General features: G+C 36.6%; 1 protein-coding gene across 3 annotated transcripts in view; it reads left to right on the forward strand.

Moving 5' to 3' along the window:
- ANAPC10 (anaphase promoting complex subunit 10) overlaps positions 1–21,321 on the forward strand; it is a 102,803-nt gene that overhangs the window by 27,443 nt on the left and 54,039 nt on the right. For all 3 annotated transcript variants that reach the window (XM_015541921.2, XM_015541920.2, XM_007091772.3), the window contains exon 4: positions 19,842–19,962. In XM_015541921.2, coding sequence (XP_015397407.1) covers positions 19,842–19,962 — 121 coding nt within the window. The remainder of the gene's footprint in view (positions 1–19,841; positions 19,963–21,321) is intronic.

Below are 21,321 nucleotides of genomic sequence, written 5' to 3' on the forward strand. Positions count from 1 at the left end.
CATATTGAACAAATAATTAAAAAAAAATCTGTGAAATTTATCAGGCGTTAAATAGTTGTTGATATTTATCATTTTTAAGTGGTCCTCCAAATATCTTTGTAATTGTAGGCACTATCATTTTTCTTATTTTACAGATGAAGAAACTAAAACTTAGAAAAATTAAGTAATTTGTTCAGGCCACACCCTATGCAGTTACAGACGGTGGATGTGATCTAGCAGTCTAGACTTAAAAAACATTTTGTAATTAGTATCCAGCTGTTTCTCAAGCTTATTAAAACACTCAGTAACTTAAGGCCCTCCCTGCTTAACTCAGCCCTTGATGTCACTAGGGAAACCCAAGGTTTTGAGGAACACTTTTTCTTTTTTTATTTTATTAAAAATTTTTAATATTATTTTTTTATTTATTATTTTTTATTTTGAGAGAGAGAGAGAGAAAATGCAAGCAAGGGAAGGGCAGAGAGAGAGGGAGAGAGAGAATCCCAAGCAGGCTCTGCACTGCCAGTGTGGTGCCTGATGCTGGACTTGAAGTCATGAACTGTGAGGTCATGACCTGAGCTGAAATTAAGAATTGGACGCTTAACCGACTGAGCAACCCAAGCGCCTCGAGGAACACATTTTTAAACAAGTATTTTACAAAAAGGGAAGTTGATTAAGAATTTTGAAACAATCTCCTACTTACAGAAAAGTTGCAAGTATGGTACAAGTTTTTTTCCTCTAAATCATTTCAGAGTAAGTTACCAATATATATTTCAGCTCTTCAGACTGTTTTTGTATGTCATTCCTATAAACAAAGGCATTCTCCTACATAACCATAATACATCCTTAAGAAATTAACATTGATACATTTAATTCTACAGCCCCATTCCTGTTCTACCAATTGTGCCAGTAGAGTTGAATCACAGGTTCAATTTGGTTGTCACGTCTCTTTAGTCTCCTTTAATCTGGAACATTTCTTCACTCTTAACTTCATGATCTTGGCACTTTTAAAGATAATAGGCCAGTTATTTAGTTTTATTTATTTTTAATACATTTCTTAAAAAGTTTATTTATTTATTTTGAGAGACAGAATGTGGGGGAGAGGCAGAGAGACAGGGAAAGAGAATTCCAGGCAAGCTCCTTACTGCAGAGACTGATCCAGGACTCAAACTCATGAACTATGAGATCGTGACCTGGGTGGAAGTTGGAGGCTTAACTGACTGAGCCACACAGGTGCCCCTAGACCAGTTATGTTAATGAATGTCCCTCAATTTGCGTTTTATAATGTCTATACTTTCTGCTCAGTCATCTCTGTTGATTAGTATTAGGTTTTTAAAAAGTACTAGTTAACAGATGAACACTAGGACCTATCTTGTGGCAGCACTGTGGTTTCAGCACTCAGACATCTTTGTAAAAAGGCAGTTGTGCAATTAGTGAATAGTTTATTGCATTTCTCCCTTATTTTCTTTTTTTTTAATATATGAAATTTATTGTCAAATTGGTTTCCATACAACACCCAGTGCTCATCCCAAAAGATGCCCTCTTCAATGCCCATCATCCCCCTCCCCTCCCTCCCACCCCCCATCAACCCTCAGTTTTTTTCAGTTTTTAAGAGTCTCTTATGTTTTGGCTCCCTCCCTCTCTCTTTTTTTTTTTTTTTTTTCCTTTTTTTTCCTTTTTTTTCCCCCTTCCCCTCCCCCATGAGAAATTTGGTAAGTTTGTCAGGATCCACATAAGAGTGAAAACATGTGGTATCTGTCTTTCTCTGTATGGCTTATTTCACTTAGCATAACACTGTCCAGTTCCATCCACTTTGCTACAAAGAGCCATATTTCATTCTTTCTCATTGCCACGTAGTACTCCATTGTGTATATAAACCACAATTTCTTTATCCATTCATCAGTTGATGGACATTTAGGCTCTTTCCACAATTTGGCTATTGTTGAGAGTGCTGCTATAAACATTGGGGTACAGTGCCTCTATGAGTCAGCACTCCTGTATCCTTTGGATAAATTCCTAACAGTGCTACTGCTGGGTCATAGGGTAGGTCTATTTTTAATTTTTTGAGGAACCTCCACACTGTTTTCCAGAGTGGCTGCACCAGTTTGCATTGCCACCAACAGTGCAAAAGGGTTCCGTTTCTCCACATCCTCTCCAGCATCTATAGTCTCCTGATTTGTTCATTTTGGCCACTCTGACTGGCGTGAGGTGATATCTGAGTGTGGTTTTGATTTGTATTTCTCTGATGAGGAGCGATGTTGAGCATCTTTTCATGTGCCTGTTGGCTATCTGGATGTCTTCTTTAGAGAAGTGTCTATTCATGTTTTCTGCCCATTTCTTCACTGGATTATTTGTTTTTTGGGTGTGGAGTTTGGTGAGCCCTTTATAGATTTTAGATACTAGCCCTTTGTCTGATATGTCATTTGCAAATATCTTTTCCCATTCTGTTGGTTGCCTTTTAGTTTTGTTGATTGTTTCCTTTGCTGTGCAGAAGCTTTTTATCTTCATGAGGTCCCAATAGTTCATTTTTGCTTTTAATTCCCTTGCCTTTGGGGATGTGTCAAGTAAGAAATTGCTGCAGCTGAGGTCAGAGAGGTCTTTTCCTGCTTTCTCCTCTAGGGTTTTGATGGTTTCCTGTCTCACATTCAGGTCCTTTATCCATTTTGAGTTTATTTTTGTGAATGGTGTGAGAAAGTGGTCTAGTTTCAACCTTCTGCATGTTGCTGTCCAGTTCTCCCAGCACCATTTGTTAAAGAGATTGTCTTTTTTTCCATTGGATGTTCTTTCCTGCTTTGTCAAAGATTTGTTGGCCATATGTTTGTGGGTCTAGTTCTGGGGTTTCTATTCTATTCCATTGGTCTATGTGTCTGTTTTTGTGCCAATACCATGCTGTATTGATGATTACAGCTTTGTAGTAGAGGCTAAAGTCTGGGATTGTGATGCCTCCTGCTTTGGTCTTCTTCTTCAAAATTACTTTGGCTATTTCAGGCCTTTTGTGGTTCCATATGAATTTTAGGATTGCTTGTTCTAGCTTCGAGAAGAATGCTGGTGCAATTTTGATTGGGATTGCATTGAATGTGTAGATAGCTTTGGGTAGTATTGACATTTTAACAATATTTATTCTTCCAATCCATGAGCACAGAATGTTTTTCCATTTCTTTATATCTTCTTCAATTTCCTTCATAAGCTTTCGATAGTTTTCAGCATACAGATCTTGTACATCTTTGGTTAGATTTATTCCTAGGTATTTTGTGCTTCTTGGTGCAATTGTGAATGGGATCAGTTTCTTTATTTGTCTTACTGTTGCTTCATTATTAGTGTATAAGAATGCAACTGATTTCTGTACATTGATTTTGTATCCTGCAACGTTGCTGAATTCATGTATCAGTTCTAGCAGACTTTTAGTGGAGTCTATCGGATTTTCCATGTATAATATCATGTCATCTGCAAAAAGTGAAAGCTTGACTTCATCTTTGCCAATTTGGATGCCTTTGATTTCCTTTTGTTGTCTGATTGCTGATCCTAGCACTTCCAACACTATGTTAAACAACAGCAGTGAGAGTGGACATCCCTGTCGTGTTCCTGATCTCAGGGCAAAAGCTCTCAGTTTTTCCCCATTGAGGATGATATTAGCTGTGGGCTTTTCATAAATGGCTTTTATGATGTTTAAGTATGTTCCTTCTATCCTGACTTTCTCGAGGGTTTTTCTTAAGAAAGGATGCTGAATTTTGTCAAATGCTTTTTCTGCATCAATTGACAGGATCACATGGTTCTTTTCTTTTATTAATGTGATGTATCATATTGATTGATTTGCAAATGTTGAACCAGCCCTGCATCCGAGGAATGAATCCCACTTGATCATGGTGAATAATTATTTTTATAAGCTGTTGAATTCAATTTGCTAGTATCTTATTGAGAATTTTTGCATCCATATTCATCAGGGATATTGGCCTATAGTTCTCTTTTTTTACTGGGTCTCTGTCTGGTTTAGGAATCAAAGTAATACTGGCTTCATAGAATGAGTCTGGAAGTTTTCCTTCCCTTTCTATTTTTTGGAATAGCTTTAGAAGGATAGGTATTATCTCTGCTTTAAATGTCTGGTAGAATTCCCCTGGGAAGCCATCTGGTCCTGGACTCTCATTTGTTGTGAGATTTTTGATAACTGATTCAATTTCTTCACTGGTTATGGGTCTGTTCAAGCTTTCTGTTTCCTCCTGTTTGAGTTTTGGAAGCATGTGGGTGTTTAGGAATTTGTCCATTTCTTCCAGGTTGTCCAGTTTGGTGGCATATAATTTTTCATAGTATTCCCTGACAATTGCTTGTATTTCTGAGGGATTGGTTGTAATAATTCCATTTTCATTCATGATTTTATCTATTTGGGTCATCTCCCTTTTCTTTTTGAGAAGCATGGCTAGAGGTTTGTCAATTTTGTTTATTTTTTCAAAAAACCAACTCTTGGTTTCATTGATCTGCTCTACAGTTGTTTTAGATTCTATATTGTTTATTTCTGCTCTGATCTTTATTTCTCTTCTTCTGCTGGGTTTGGGGTGTCTTTGCTGCTCTGCTTCTATTTCCTTTAGGTGTGCTGTTAGATTTTGTATTTAGGATTTTTCTTGTTTCTTGAGATAGGCCTGGATTGCAATGTATTTTCCTCTCAGGACTGCCTTCGCTGCATCCCAAAGCGTTTGGATTGTTGTATTTTCATTTTTGTTTGTTTCCATATATTTTTAAATTTCTTCTCTAATTGCCTGGTTGACCCATTCATTCTTTAGTAGGGTATTCTTTAACCTCCATGCTTTTGAAAGTTTCCAGACTTTTTCCTGTGGTTGATTTCAAGCTTCATAGCATTGTGGTCCGAAAGTATGCATGGTATAATCTCAATTCTTGTATACTTATGAAGGGCTGTTTTGTGACTCAGTATGTGATCTATCTTGGAGAATGTTCCATGTGCACTCGAGAAGAAAGTATATTCTGTTGCTTTGGGATGCAGAATTCTAAATATATCTGTCAAGTCTATCTGATCCAATGTATCATTCAGGGCCCTTGTTTCTTTATTGACCGTGTGTCTAGATGATCTATCCATTTCTGTAAGTGGAGTGTTAAAGTCCCCTGCAATTACCACATTCTTATCAATAAGGTTGCTTATGTTTATGAGTAATTGTTTTATATATTTGGGGGCTCCCGTATTCGGTGCATAGACATTTATAATTGTTAGGTCTTCTTGATGGATAGACCCTGTAATTATTATATAATGCTTTTCTTCGTCTCTTGTTACACCCTTTAATTTTTTTTTTTTAATTTTTTTTTTAAGTTTATTTATTTTTGGGACAGAGAGAGACAGAGCATGAATGGGGGAGGGTCAGAGAGAGAAGGAGACACAGAATCTGAAACTGGCTCCAGGCTCCGAGCTGTCAGCACAGAGCCCGACGCGGGGCTCGAACTCACGGAACGCAAGATCATGACCTGAGCCGAAGTCAGCCGCGCAACCGACTGAGCCACCCAGGCGCCCCTACACCCTTTAATTTAAAGTCTAGTTTTTCTGATATAAGTATGGCTACTCCAGCTTTCTTTTGACTTCTAGTAGCATGATAAATAGTTCTCCATCCCCTCACTTTCAATCTGAAAGTGTCCTCAGGTCTAAAATGAGTCTCTTGTAGACAGCAAATGTATGGGTCTTGTTTTTTTATCCATTCTGATCCCTATGTCTTTTGGTTGGCGCATTTAGTCCATTTACATTCAGTGTTATTATAGAAAGATATGGGTTTAGCGTCATTGTGATGTCTGTATGTTTCATGCTTGTAGTGATGTCTCTGGTACTTTGTCTCACAGGATCCCCCTTAGGATCTCTTGTAGGGCTGGTTTAGTGGTGACGAATTCCTTCAGTTTTTGTTTGTTTGGGAAGACCTTTATCTCTCCTTGTATTCTAAATGACAGACTTGCTGGATAAAGGATTCTTGGCTGCATCTTTTTTTCTGTTCATCACATTGAAGATCTCCTGCCATTCCTTTCTGGCCTGCCAAGTTTCAGTAGAGAGATCAGTCACGAGTCTTATAGGTCTCCCTTTATATGTTAGGGCACGTTTATCCTTGCTGCTTTCAGTATTTTCTCTTTATCCTTGTATTTTGCCAGTTTCACTATGATATGTCATGCAGAAGATCGATTCAAGTTACGTCTGAAGGGAGTTCTCTGTGCCTCTTGGATTTCAGTGCCTTTTTCCTTCCCCAGATCAGGGAAGTTCTCAGCTATTATTTCTTCAAGTACACCTTCAGCACCTTTCCCTCTCTCTTCCTCCTCTGGAATACCAATTATGCATAGATTATTTCTCTTTAGTGCATCACTTAGTTCTCTAATTTTCCCCTCATACTCCTGGATTTTTTTTATCTCTTTTTCTCAGCTTCCTCTTTTTCCATAATTTTATCTCTAGTTCACCTATTCTCTCCTTTGCCTCTTCAGTCTGAGCTGTGGTCGTCTCCATTTTATTTTGCAGCACATTAATAGCATTTTTTAGCTCCTCCTGGCTGTTCCTTAGTCCCTTGATCTCTGTAGCAATAGATTCTCTGCTTTCCTTTATACTGTTTTCAAGCCCAGCGATTAAGTTTATGACTATTATTCTAAATTCACTTTCTGTTATATTGTTTAAATCGTTTTTGATCAGTTAGTTAGCTGTCATTATTTCCTGGAGATTCTTTTGAGGGGAATTCTTCCATTTCGTCATTTTGGATAGTCTCTGGAGTGGTGAGGAACTGCAGGGCACTTCCCCTGTGCTGTCTTGAATAACTTGTGTTGGTGGGTGGGGCCGCAGTCAGACCTGATGTCTGCCCCCAGCCCACCGCTGTGGCCACAGTCAGACTGGTGTGTATTTTCTCTTCCCCTCTCTTAGGGGCAGGATTCACTGTGGGGTGGCATGGCCCATCTGGGCTACTTGCACACTGCCAGGCTTGTGGTGCTGGGGATCTGGCATATTGGCTGGGGTGGATTGGCAAGGTGCGCAGGGGCAGGAGGGGCTTAACCAACTGAGCCACCCACGTGCCCCTATCTTTTCTTTTATACCTGGTGTTGATATTTTTTATCATTTCTCTTTTTGGTTTTCCTGGTCAGACTAGCTAGAGATTTATCAATTTTATTGATCTTTACTATTAGCTTATTAAGTGATGTCTTTCTTTGTCTAATGCTAAGTTTTAGAATGTTAGTAGTAGCTCTGAGATTTACAATACGCATCTTCAACTTATCACAGTCTACCTTCAAATAATATAACATTTCACATAAAATACAAGAATCTTACTACTCTTTACTCCTATTTTCACATTTTCCTTTATGCTGCTATTGTCATTTACTTTATTTCTACATTTGTTACAAAGCTCAAAACATATTGTTTTAAAGTATCTTTAGAAAACTTTTTAAATGTGAAAAATGTTTTGTGTTTGCGCACATATTTATCATTTACAGTGCTCTTTATTCTTTTTCATAGATTCACATTTCTGTCTGGTATTGTCTTTCCTTCTAAAGGAAAACAAAGAACTTTCTTTAACATTACTCATAATGCAAATTTATTGGTGATCAATTCTCACAGCTTTTGTTTGAAAATGTTTTGTCTTCATTTAAAAAATATCTTTCACTGGGTATTGAATTCTAGGTTGTTTCTTTCCTTTAACACTTTAAAGATGCTGTTCATCATTATTTCTGATATGAAGTTTGTTGTCTTATCTTTGTTTCTCTGTATTTAATGTGTCTCCCCATGTCCCCACCACAGCTTTTAAGATTTTTTTATCACTATTTTTTTTAAGCAGTGTGATTATGACTTATCATTATATGGATTTCTTTATGTTTATCCTTTTATAGTTCATTGACCTTCTTGAATCTGTGGGTAGTTTTTATCAAATTTGGAAAAATTTTGGCTACAATTTTTTCAAATGCTTTCTATTTACCCCATTTTTTCCCCCTGGGACTCATACATGTTAGTCTGCCTTATACTATTATTCTGTTTATTTATTTTATTTATTTACTTTGTAATGTTTATTTATTTTTGAGACAGAGGGCGACAGAGTGCAAGTGGGGGAGGGTCAGAGAAAGAGGTCTGAGCTGTCAGCATAGAACCTGATGTGGGGCCCGAACGCATGAACCACGAGATCATGACCTGAGCCGAAATCAGTTGCTCAACAGACTAAGCCACCCAGGCACCTCTATTATTCTATTTATTTTAATGAGGGATGAGAGCTCTTTGTTTTCTATGGTTTATTTTGGAGAGTTTCTAGAGTTATATCATTATGTTCATGATCTTCTGCAGTGTTTAAAATGCTGTTAATCCCATCCAGTGAATTTCTTGTGTCAGATTGTTTTTCATGTCCACAAATTCCATTTAAAAAAGTATTTTTCATCTTTCCACATTATGCTCATGTTTTCTTTTAATTCTTTGAACATCTTTAAGGCAGGCTATATTTTCCAGTATGCCCACAATATTACTTTCTAATACACATGCTCTTCTACAACTTTGCTGCTGCCTAATCAAGACATGGCATCTGTGTCTCCTCAATTGAAATGGGTCAGGCCCTTGTGGATCTCTTGCTTGATGGTAAAGATATTATGACACTGTCATTTCTAATACTAAGTCATAAAATGTGTATAACTTCTGCCTTGTTTTCTCTCTTTTATGTGATAACGATTTGCCTTGCTGTGAGAAAACCCACATCAAATGGAGAAGCCCATGAAAAAATGAATCAAAGGTCAAAGCCTTAGCTAAGCTCTCATCTAACAACCAGTACCAGCTTTCTTTCCATATTAGTGAATCATCTTGGAAGCAGATCCATTAGATCTCAAGTCAAGTTGTCACACCTGATGCTGTGTAGAACTTCCCTTCTGAGCCTTGCCCAAATTCCAGATTCATAAAATAATGATTATTTTTTAAGCCAGAAAGTTTTTTTTAATGTTTGTTTATTTTTGAAAGACAGAGACAGACACAGAGCATGAGCGGGGGAGGGGCAGAGAGAGACAGAAACACAGAATCCAAAGCAGGCTTCAGGCTCTGAGCTGTCAGCATAGAGCCTGACACAGGTCTTGAACCCATGAGCCGAGAGGTCATAACCTAAACTGAAGTCCGATGCTTAACTCACAGAGCCACTCAGGTGCCCCTAAGCCACAAAGTTTTGAATGGTTTGCTATATACATGTAGGTATTTATATTTTCTCTTTTAATTCTATCATCTCAGGACACTTCTTCAGAACAGTGGTGTATAACTGGGGGGAAGTTCTGACTCCTTTGAGAATATGATGGAAGCTATAAAGCATCTTCCATGAAAATTAATACATACCTGTTCATGTGGGTTTTCTTTCTGAGCTGTCCATGGACATCTGGTGATCATCCCTATGGAGGGCTTGGGGCCCTCCCAAACCTTCTGTTATGTTAGCTGATTATTTTTTAAATTTTTACTTAAATTATAGTTAGTTAACATACAGTACAATATTGGTTTCAGGAATAGAATTCGGTGATTTATCACTTATGTCCCACTCCCAGTGCTCATCTTAACAACTGTCCTCCTTATTACCCATCACCCATCTAGCCCACACCCCGCCCATCTCTCTCCATCAACCCTCAGTTTGTTCTCTATCATTAAGAGTCCCTGATGGTGACTTTCCCTCTCTCTCTCCTTGTTTCCTCCCCACTTTATGTTCATCTGTTTTGCTTTTTTGAATTCCACAGTGAGTGAAATCATATGGTATTTGCCTTTCCCTGACTGACTTATTTCACCTAGCATGTATCATGCTCTATCCACGCCATTGCAAATGTAAAGATTTCATTCTTTTTGCTGGCTGAGTAATATTCCAATGTCTATATGTAGCACATCTTCCTTACCCATTCATCAGTTGATGGACATTTGAGCTCTTTCTATAGTTTAGCTATTTTTGATAATGCTGCTATATACATTGAGGTGTATGTACCTGTTTCAATCTGTATTTTTGTATCCTTTGAGTAAATACCTAGTAGTGCAATTACTGTATCATAGGATGGTTCTATTTTTTACTTTTTGAGAAACCTTCATATAGTTTTCCAGAGTGGCTGCCCCAGTTTGCATTCCTACCAATAGTGCAAGAGGGGTCCCATTTTCCACATCCTTGCCAACATCTGTTGTTTCCTGAGTTGTTAGTTTTAGATACTCTGACTGGTGTGAAGTATATCTCAGTGTGGTTTTGATTTGTATTTCCCTGGTGATGAGTGATGTTGAGCATCTTTTCATGTTTCTGTTAGTTATCTGGATGTCTTCTTTGGAAAGTGTCTATTCATGTCTTCTATCCATTTTTTAACTGGATTATCTTTGTTTGATCAGTTCTTTATAGATTTTAGATACTAACCCTTTATCAGACATGTCATTTGCAAATATCTTTTCCCATTCTGTAGGTTACCTTTTAGTTTTCTTGATTGTTTCCTTTGCCATGCAGAAGTTTTTTTTTTATCTTGATGAAGTCCGAGAATAGTTCATGTTTGCTTTTGTCTCTGTTGCCTCTGGCGACGTGTCCGTAAAAAATTGCTCCAGCTGAGGTCGGAAAGACTGCTGCTTGTGTTCTCCTCTAGAATTTTGATGGATTCCCGCATCACATTTAGGTCTTTCATCCATTTTGAATTTATTTTTGTGTATGGTGTAAGAAAGTGGTCCAGTTTCATTCTTCTGCACGTTGATGTCGAGTTTTCCCAGCACCATTTGTTGAAGAGACCGTCTTTTTTCCATTGTATATTTCCTGCTGTGTTGAAGATTAGTTGACCTTATGGTTGTGGGTCCATTTCTGGGTTTTCTATTCTGTTCCATTGATCTATGTGTCTGTTTTTGTGCCAGTACCATACTGCCTTAATGACTACAGGTTTGTAATACAGCTTGAAGTTAGGAATCATGATGCTTCCAGCTTTGGTTTTCTTTTTCAGGATTGCTTTGGGGTCTTTCAGGACTATATGGGGGTCTTTCCTGGTTCCATACAGATTTTAGAATTGTTTGTTCTAGCTCTGTGAAGAATGCTAGTGGTATTTTTATAGGGATTGCATTGAATGTGTAAATTGCTTTGGGTAATATAGACATTTTAACAATGTTTGTTCTTGTAATCCATGCACATGGAATGTTTTTCCATTTCTTTGCATCCTCCTTAATTTCTTTCATAAGCATTCTATAGTTTTCAGAATACAGATCTCTAACTCTTTGGTTAGGTTTATTCCTAGGTATCTTACGGTTTTTGGTGCAATTATAAATGGGATTGATTTCTTGATTTCTTTTTCTGCTGCTTCGTTATTGGTGTATACAAATGCAGTGGATTTCTGTATGTTGATTTTATAACCTGTGGCTTTGCTGAATACATGTATTAGTTCTAGCAATTTTTTGGTGGGGTCTTTCAGGTTTTCTGCAGAGAATATCATGTTATCTGCAATAAGTGTGACTTCTTCCTTACCAATTTAGATGCCTTTTATTTCATTTTGTTGTCTGATTGCTGAGGCTAAGACTTCCAGCACTATGTTAAATAGTAATGGTGAGAGTGGACATCCTTGTTTTGTTCCTGACTATATAGGAAAAGCTCTCAAGTTTTTCCCCATTGAGGATGGTATTAGCTGTGGGTCTTTCATATACGGCCTTTATGATGTTGAGGTATGTTCCATCTATCCCTACTTTGTTGAGGGTTTTTATCAAGAATGAATGCTAGTTTTTCAAATGGGTTTTCTGCATCTGAGAGGAGTATATGGTTCTTACCCTTTCTTGTATTAATGTGGTGTATTATGTTGATTGATTTGCAAACATTGAGCCAATAATGAACCATGATCAAGTGGAATTTCTTTCTACTGTCCTACAAATCCCACTTGATCGTGGTGAATAATTCTTTTAATGTACTGTTGAATTTGACTTGCTAGTATCTTGTTGAGAATTTTTGTATCCAGGTTCATCAGGGATATTGGCCTGTAATTCTCCCTTTTAGTGGTGTCTTTGTCTTGTCTGGTATCAAGGTAATGCTGGCGTTGTGGAATGAGTTTGGAAGTTTTCCTTCCATGTCTCTTTTTTGGAACACTTTGAGAAGAATTGGTATTAACTCTTCTATAAATACCAGGTAGAATTCACTTGTAAATCCATCTGGTCCTAGACTTTATTTTTTGGTAGTTTTTTGATTACCAATTCAATTTCATTACTTGTAATCATTCTATTCTGATATTCTCTTTCCATTTCTTCTAGATTGCCCAGTTCATTGGCATATAATTTTTTATAATATTCTCTTATAATTGTATTTCTGTGATATTGGTTGTTATCTCTATTTCATTTGTGATTTTATTTATTTGGGTCCTTTCTCTTACTTTTGAGAAGTCTGGCTAGGGGTTTATTAATTTTATTAATTCTTTCTAAGAGCCAGCTGTTAGTTTTGTTGATCTGTTTTTTTGTTTGCTTCTATATTGTTTTTTCTGCTCTAATCTTTATTATTTCCCTTCTCCTACTAGCTTTAGGCTTTATTTGCTGTTCCTTTTCTAGGTCTTTTAGGTTTAAGGTTAGGTTGTATATTTGAGACTTTTCTTGCTTCTTGAGGTAGACCTGTATTGCAATATACTTTTCTCTTAGGACTGCCTTTGCTGCATCCCAAAGGGTTTGGACTGTCGTGTTTTCATTTGCTTCCATCTATTTTTTATTTCTTCTCTAATTTCCTGGTTATCCCATTCATTATTTAGGAGAATATTATTTAGCCTCCATGTATTTGTGATCTTTCCAAATTTTTTCTTGTGGTTGACTGCAAGTTTCATAGCGTTGTGGTCTGAAAATATGCATGGTATAATCTCAGTCTTTTTGTGTTTGTTGAGGGCTGATCTTTGACTCAGTATGTGATCTCTTCTAGAGAGTGTCCCATGTGCACTTGAAAAGAATGTGTATTCTCTTGTTTTAGGATAAACTGTTCCAAATATATCTGTTAAGTCCATTCGTCCAGTGTGTCATTCAAAGCCATAGTTTCCTTGTTGATTTTCTCCTAGATAATCTGTCCATTGTTGTAAATAGGGTGTTAAAGTCCCCTACTATTATTGTATTATTACCAATGAGTTTCTTCATGTTTGTTATTAATTGACTTGTATATTTGGGTGCTCTCAAGTTGGGGGCATCAATATTTATAATTTTTAGATCTTTTAAATATATAGACCCCTTAATTATGATATAATGCTCTTCTTCATCCCTTGTTACGGTCTTTGGTTTAAAATCTAGTTTGTCTGATATAAATATGGCTACTCCAGCTTTCTCTTGATGTCCATGAACATGATAGATGGTTCTCCATCCCTTCACTTTCAATCTAGAGGTGTCTTTAGGTTTAAACTGAGTCTCTTGTAGGCAGCATGTAGATGGGTCCTGTTTTTTGTTTTTTTTTTAATCCATTTTGATACGCAGTATCTTTTGATTAGAGTATTTAGTGCATTTACATTCAATGATTTTTGAAAGATAGGAATTTATTGCCATTATGTTACCTATAAAGTTGGTGTTTCTGGTGATGTTCTCTGTTCCTTTCTAGTCTTTGTTTCTTTGGTCTTTTGTTCCCTACTCAGAGAGTCCCCTTTAATATATCCTGCTGGGCTGGTTTAGTGGTCATGAACTTCTTTAGTTTTTGTTTGTCTGGGAAACTCTTTATCTCTCCTTCTATTCTGAATGACAGCCCTGCTGGATAAAGTATTCTTGGGTGCATATTTTTCCCATTCAGCATGTTGAATGTATCCTGCCATTCCCTCTCAATTACCAAGTTTCTGTGAACATGTCTGCTGTGAATCTGATCTGTTTTCCCTTGTAGGTTAAGGACTTTTTTTCCTTTGCTGCTTTCAGGATTCTTTCCTTGTCTGTATTTTGTGAATTTGACTATGATATGTCTAGGTCATCACCCAGTTTTGGTTGAATTTAATGGGAGTTCTCTGTGCTTCTTGGATTTCGATGTCTGTGTCTTTACTCAGATTAGGGACATTTTCAGCTATAATTTTCTCAAACCTTTGCCCCTTTTTTGTCTCTCTTCATCTTCTGGGACTCGTGTGATGTAAATGTTACTATGTCTTAAGAAGTCTCTGAGTTCCCTAAGTCTACCTTTGTGATTGAAACTTTTCTTTCCCTCTTCTTTTCAGCTTCATTATTTTCCATAATTTTATCTTCTATATCACTGATTTGTTTCTCTACTTCATCCATCCATCTTTGTTATGGCATCCATTCAGGCTTGCATCTAATTATAGTATTTTTAACTTAGGTCTGACTAGATTTTAGTTCCTTTACCTCTGCAGTAAGGGATTCTCTAGTGTCTTCCCTGCTTTTTTCAAGCCCAGCTAGTATTCTTACAGTTGTTGTTTTAAATTCTAGTTTAGACATCTTATCTGTTTTTATTAAATCCCTGGTCATCACTTCTTCCTGTTCTTTCCTTTGAGGTGAATTCCTCTGTCTTGTCATTTTGGAGATGAAAGGAAAAAAAAAGGGGGGAGGTAGATCCTGGGCGTGTTTTTGTCTGCTTGTTAAGTGAAGCTTGATCCAAAATAATAATAATAACAATAACAATTATAGTAATAGTAAAATTTTAAAAATTGCTGTTTCTGTATCAAAAAAAAAAAAACAAAACAACCCAAAACCCAAAACCCCGAAAGGAAGATAAATCCTGTTTCCCTTAGAGTTGAAGCTTTGCAGCACTCTGTGATCAGTAGACTTGGTGTGTGCAAGGGGTTTATGCTGGTCTTCTGGGGGTGTGGCCTGTTGATCTGATTCTCAGGTGTACTTGCCCTAGTAGAGATGTACCTGCAGGGCAGTCAGGGCTTGGTGTATGTGGCTCCCGCCTCCACTTAGTGGCACTGTTTAGCTAACTGAGCTGATGAGTGGAGTGACAATGGCAATCTCCCCCTATTTCATCCCGGATGGGGGAGTTTGTGCCTTTCACTCTTCAGGAAGCACTCACAGAAGAGCAAACAATCATTCTTCCTCTGTCCCCAGCTTCTGCCATATCTCCACCTTTACCCTGCCTACCTCTGAGCTGTCCATGTGGCTGTTTCATCTTTTAGACATCTGCAAGGCACAGACTCACTGACCCCCTGGGGTGGGAGGAGGATCTCACTGCACTGTAGCCCAGGGCTGGTTTGTCCCAGCAGATAGTCACGTGACCTCATAGTGGTTAGGAATTTTTGGGAAAGTGCAGCACAAGGCTGGTGCCAAAGTTTGCTACCCTTAGCTAGTGTCCCCATTCCTATGTTAGTGAACAGGGCAGTTCAATGGCGCTGCCATGTCTTTTGCCCCCAGAGAGGCTGGGCCACCTCTCCCAAGTGCACTGCAAGCAGGGGAATTGTTTTGCCCCTTGCAACCCAGAGGATCCTCAGACCAATCTGCTGGCTCCTGGGTCTCCGCCCTCCTTCCCCACTGGAGCATATCGCTAAGTCCACCAGGCATGAACTGGATTCATATTCTGGTTCTGTGCATAGCTAGATGTGTGACTGAGACTGTTTGCTTAACCCGAATCTGAGCCCAGTTTCCTCATCTGTAGTGTGGACGTGATAATGTATTAAATAGGCATGAGAACTGGTAACAGAGCTTCTAATAACAGTGCTTTAAACAGATTGGGGGGGGGCGACTGGGTGGCTCAGTTGGTTGAGCATCAGTCAGGTCATGATCTCACTAATTGTGAGATTGTGCCCCTCCCCCCCAGTAAATAAATAAACAAGGTGGGAATTTATTTTCTCTCCCTCTTCATATAAGTGGAGCATGGCAATTCAGGAATGGTATGGTAGCCCTACAGTGTTTTGTAGACCCAGATTCCTTCTCTTTCCATTCTTAGTTCATGAGTTCTGTCCTCAAGGTTACCTCATGATTCAAGATGCCTTTTGGAATTCTACCCATTATGTCCATATCCCAGGTAGCAGGAAGGAGTAGGTGGAGAAGGTAAAGGGGGATATCTTCCTTTAAAAAAAACCTTTCTTGGGGCATCTGGGTGGCTCAGTCGGTTAAGTGTCCAACTTCAGCTCAGGTCATGATCTCATGGCTCGTGGGTTTGAGTCCTGTGTTGGACTCTGTGCTGACAGCTTGGAGCCTGGAGCCTGCTTCGGTTTCTGTGTCTCCCTCTCTCTCTGCCCTCTCTCTCTCTCTTGCAAATAAAAAAAATAAACATTAAAAACTTGATTTATAGGGGCGCCTGGGTGGCTCAGTTGGTTAAGTGTCCAACTTCAACTTAGGTCATAATCTCACAGTTCATGGCTTCAAGCCTTGCATTGGGTTCTGTGCTGACAGCTCAGAGCCTGGAGCCTGCTTCGGATTCTGTGTCTCCCTCTCTCCTTTCCCCTCCCCTGCTCATGCTCAAAAAATAGACATTAAGAAATTTTTTAAAAATTTAAAAAAACCTTTCTTTATAAAATACAGTCATTTGGTGTAAATCTAATTGGCCATAACTTAGTCACGTCGTCATATCTAGCTTTAAGGGAAGCTAGGGAATATAGTCTTTTAGTAGAATGCCATAAAGAAAGAAGGGAACAGGGGCTGTTAGGTTGTCAACCTGGAGTGTCTGTCTCTAATGTCTTCTCTTGCAATTTCACGGGTTCCCAATGAATTGAAAAATTATTCAGGAGTCAGCAGATGGAGACCAAAGTATCACCCTTGTAAAACTGACAACGCTGATGTTTGAGAAAGGGGCTTACATCTACAGTTAAGTGTATTTGCTAATATTGAACCCTAGAATTAAACAGACTTGCCCATCCAGTTATAAAGGTGCTAGACCAGGTAGAGCCTGCCTCTATTAAATTTGTGGCATGAAGGAACAAAGTCAATGTGTACCTCCTGCCAGCAGCTCTTTCTCAGCAGAAAGGGAGTCATGGGTGAGGAATAGAGAGGCTGGGAATGTTACTTGTGTCATCAGAAATGGGGACATGTTACCCCCTCCCTCTTTCCTTCCTATAGTACTTTACCCTAAATGTTTAGCACAATGCTTGGCTTACAGAGTATGGTGATTATTATTATAATGATGATTTGAGCAATTTAAGTAGCTGCCATGATGTCTCATAATCTACGCATTTAATCTTCCCACATGCATTGCTGTTTGACACATAGCATGGTTTTCTGTGCAGTGTTAGTTTTTACATTCACCACGAGATAAAATTGATAAATAATTTTAAAAGGCTTTATGGCTACATTTTAGAGTAATAGTTTTTAAACTTTTCGTGAGGTCACAGTTTCTTTTGCAAATGTAATGAAATTATATAATTATGTAATCAGATTATCATATTAAATATGATTTCTGGGAATACATGGATCCCAATTTACGGCAGATAAAATTTGAAGAACTACAGACACGTACATATTCCTGCAAATTGGAACCAATGATTGTTGAGTAAGTTAAGTATAATTAACAGCAAGGTGATATGTGTTAAGGTCATGTGAGGCAGATAGACACATCTTTCAGCTTCAACTGTGCCTGCCTGCATACTAGGTCTTTTACCTTCAGTCAGTTAATATTAACCTGAGTGTTACTGGTTGCTTTTTTTTTAAATCAGTAAAATGAAGGTGGTAATGGCTTCTGTATCCAAGGTTGAGAAGTGAATTAAATAATACATAAAAAGCTTTACTTCTGGGCCAAAGTTCATTTGCTATTTTGTACTTGTTGCTGTTGTCTTTATAATCATTTGTGTTGTTATTATTCTTTGCTTTTCTAACCTCATCCTGATTATCTTTTATGTTCCAGTGACTAAGTTATCTTAAATTTCATAACTTGGAGATAAAATTATTCTGAACAGCGGAAAGCTTGGCTCTTTAGATCTGCTTTTGTTAAAAAAGAAAAGCAAAAGTCTTCAAGAGTAATCTTCATGATCTTTGATCTCTCCATAATAAGAAAGACCTTTTACTGCCTGCTTCTGGCTCATCAGGAAAAGATCTTTTGTATGCCCTTCAAAATTTCCCCTCTTCCCTTGCTTCCTCTCATGTCTCCTTCCTGGCCCAACAGAAAGAAAGATGTCAGTTTGATACCTCTGGCCTCTTCTGAAAACCTGGTAATGGTATTTATCCTGTCAGCGATTCCTGGGTACTTAGTGTTTTACATCTTGATCTGTCTTTATTATTTGAAGAAAAGTCCTTAACTTTCCCCATTTGTTTTTGATGAATAGCTTGGGCTATAGAAGTTTGGTCCCCACACTAAGAGCTACAGATCCCCTGCTGTTTTTATTGGTTGACTTTTGACACAGACTACTTCTGTTCAAGGAGCTCATTGTTAATAAGTTAGTGCCAGTTTATACCAGAACTTAACTTTTAAAGCATGTTTAAATAGACTTCTTAATGGGTTTTTTTGGTTGATGTTTAAAATTGTCTAGTGTTTTTTTTTTCCCCTAATGACCCAAATAGCACATGCTTAATGTAAAAAAAAATTATTCCAAAAATATATAAATCATAAAAAAAAATAAAGCTCTCTCATAGATCTATTCCACCAAAATAGTCACTTTTAGTGTTTTTGTATGATTCTATCTACATCTTTATATATATATATATATATATATATATATATATATATATATACGTATATATATATACGTATGTATGTATATATATACGTATATATATATATATATATGTAATGTATACCTATACATATATGTAGGTGTATATGCCTTTAAAATTTTTTTTGTTTTCCCCAAAATGCAATCCTTCTGTATATACTGTTTTGTAATCTGCCTTTTTACCTAACCTGTATATGTGTGATTATTTGAAATAGTTATATAGGATTTCATTGAATAGATATAACTAATTACCTATTGAGGTGGATATTTGAGTTTATAATTTTTTAGTAATTTAACCCCAGGATGGTAAACATTTTTTCCGCATCCATTTTTAAGTATTTGTGTTATTTTTGTTTTTTAATGTATTCTCAGAAGTTGAATTCATGGGTCAAAGGCTGTGTGCCTTACCAGCTCATTATGACAGTAACTTTTTCTAATCAAATTTGGATATTATCAGTCATTTTAATATTTTTTAATATGATAAGAAAACTAATGTCTATGTATTTTAATTTATATTTCTTTGATTATTAGAGATTAAAACATTTTCATGTTTTTTGGCTACTTGCTATTTTTTCTGAGATTACTTTTGTGTTTGTGTTTTGTCTTTGCTTCTCTTCCTAAGATATATATATATTTTAAAAACAGAATTTTATTTCTTGCATTACATAATAGATTTTCCTTTAAGGGGCGCCTGGGTGGCGCAGTCGGTTAAGCGTCCGACTTCAGCCAGGTCACGATCTCGCGGTCCGTGAGTTCGAGCCCCGCGTCAGGCTCTGGGCTGATGGCTGGGAGCCTGGAGCCTGTTTCCGATTCTGTGTCTCCCTCTCTCTCTGCCCCTCCCCCGTTCATGCTCTGTCTCTCTCTGTCCCAAAAATAAATAAAAAATGTTGAAAAAAAAAAATTAAAAAAAAAATAAAACTACACTATTATTTTACAATATGTGCTGTAATATATGTTTATATATTATAAAATTATATTATAAATGATTTTGGTTTGTTGGACTTAATTTCTTACTTAGCTAGTTATTTTCAAATATTGATATAGGAAATTAAGTAATTAACTAGTAAAAAAAAAAAACAAGTTTTTTAGAGTAACTTTTTTGTGTAAAACATAAATGAAGAGGACTGAAATTCTTAATGCTGTTTGCATGTTAAGGTACCTATTTTAGCTCAACTGTTTTTAATTTACTCACATCTGGTTCTTGACCATGTTCTAGATAAGAGATGCCTGTATGAATGTGTATCTGTATTTTTACTTGTTCTTCATTTTCATCATTGTTGAAATGGAAATTGTTGATTGAAGTACTCATTTGAGTGAACTGCGATCAGATGTTTTGGATATAATCTTCCCACGTGATAAAGAACATGTTTTTATTTTATTGCTTTTAGAAGAAAAACAACAGTGAAGACATTATGTATTTATGCAGACTACAAATCTGATGAAAGCTATACTCCAAGCAAGATCTCGGTCAGAGTAGGAAATAATTTTCACAATCTTCAAGAAATTCGGGTATGTCTTTCACATTTTTAAAAATATGTTTTCCTGTAACTCTTGCTCTTTAGAGAATGGTTACATTTGACTTTAGATTAGACAGATTAAAATGTTAATATATAAATGGAAAATTATTAATATGTAAGAAAACACTTTAAATTTTTTATATTTAAATTTTTTTTTTTAATTCTGATTGTCATTTTAATTTTTTCCCAGTGTTTTATTATGGAAATTTTTAGACATACAGGAAAATTTGAAGAATTATATAGTGAATCCCAGTATACTCATCTCTTAAATTCTATCTATAATTGTTAATGTTCTGCTGTATTTGCATTATTATAATCTGTCCATCAATTCATCTAATTTTTATATGCAATTCAAAATAAGTTGCAGAAATTTGTACATATCACCCCAAATACTTCAGCATGATATATGATAACTAGAGTTATGAATATTTGCTTCAGGTTCATATTTTAAGGTACAATGTATATATGTTTTGCACAATCTTAATTATGTATTATTTGGTAAGTTTTGACAAATGCAAACATACGTATAACCCCAACTTCTATTAAGATATAGAATATTTTCTTTACCCCATAAAATTCCCTCATATTCCTTCCCAGTCAATCTCCATCTCTATCCTACTCTCAGAGGTAAGTGTTGCTCTAATTTCATTCGTTCATTCATTCATTTTATAGATCAGTTTTGCCTGTTATATAGCACGTCATATAAATGAAATCACAAAAAGTGTAACTTTTTGTAAGGCTTCTTTCATTCAGCCTAATTTTTTGACATTTCATCCTTGTTGTTGCATGTATCAGTACTTCATTCTTTTATATTCTGGAGTTATAGTCCATTGTTTGAATATATCCCAATTTATTTATGTACTATCTAACTTTTTGAAACTGTTAAGATAATGCTTTTGTGACTTGAATGTTACTAGTCCCAACATGTGTACATTTCATGTACTTTGAATGAGTTTGAACTTTGTATTTATAAAGTTCTGGCCCTTTGCATTTTTTCCTTGTCAGGAAATCTTTGAGCTCAAATAATCATTAAAATCTTTTAAATTAGGTAGTTCTGAGAGATCTGGAAGCACCTGTGATGTTTGAAAGACTTCTGGCTAATTTGTGGCCTGGACTCTTATTTGACTTAGTGTTTATAAGATCTGCCTCTACATTTATATTTCTTCCCTGAATTAGTAATAAAATATTTAATAAAAATCACATATATTTTCATTATTTACTCAATGAATGTGGTGTTGTTCTCTTGTGAAATTTGTTTATGTATTGACAAATAAGAATATGTAAGAACATTTTCATCCACAGGTATTTTGGTTTTTTGTTTTGTTTTGTTTTGTTTTTTCATCCTTCTTTG

This window comes from Panthera tigris, chromosome B1 (genome assembly GCF_018350195.1).
Source record: "Panthera tigris isolate Pti1 chromosome B1, P.tigris_Pti1_mat1.1, whole genome shotgun sequence".
NCBI classification, from domain to species: Eukaryota; Metazoa; Chordata; class Mammalia; order Carnivora; family Felidae; genus Panthera; species Panthera tigris.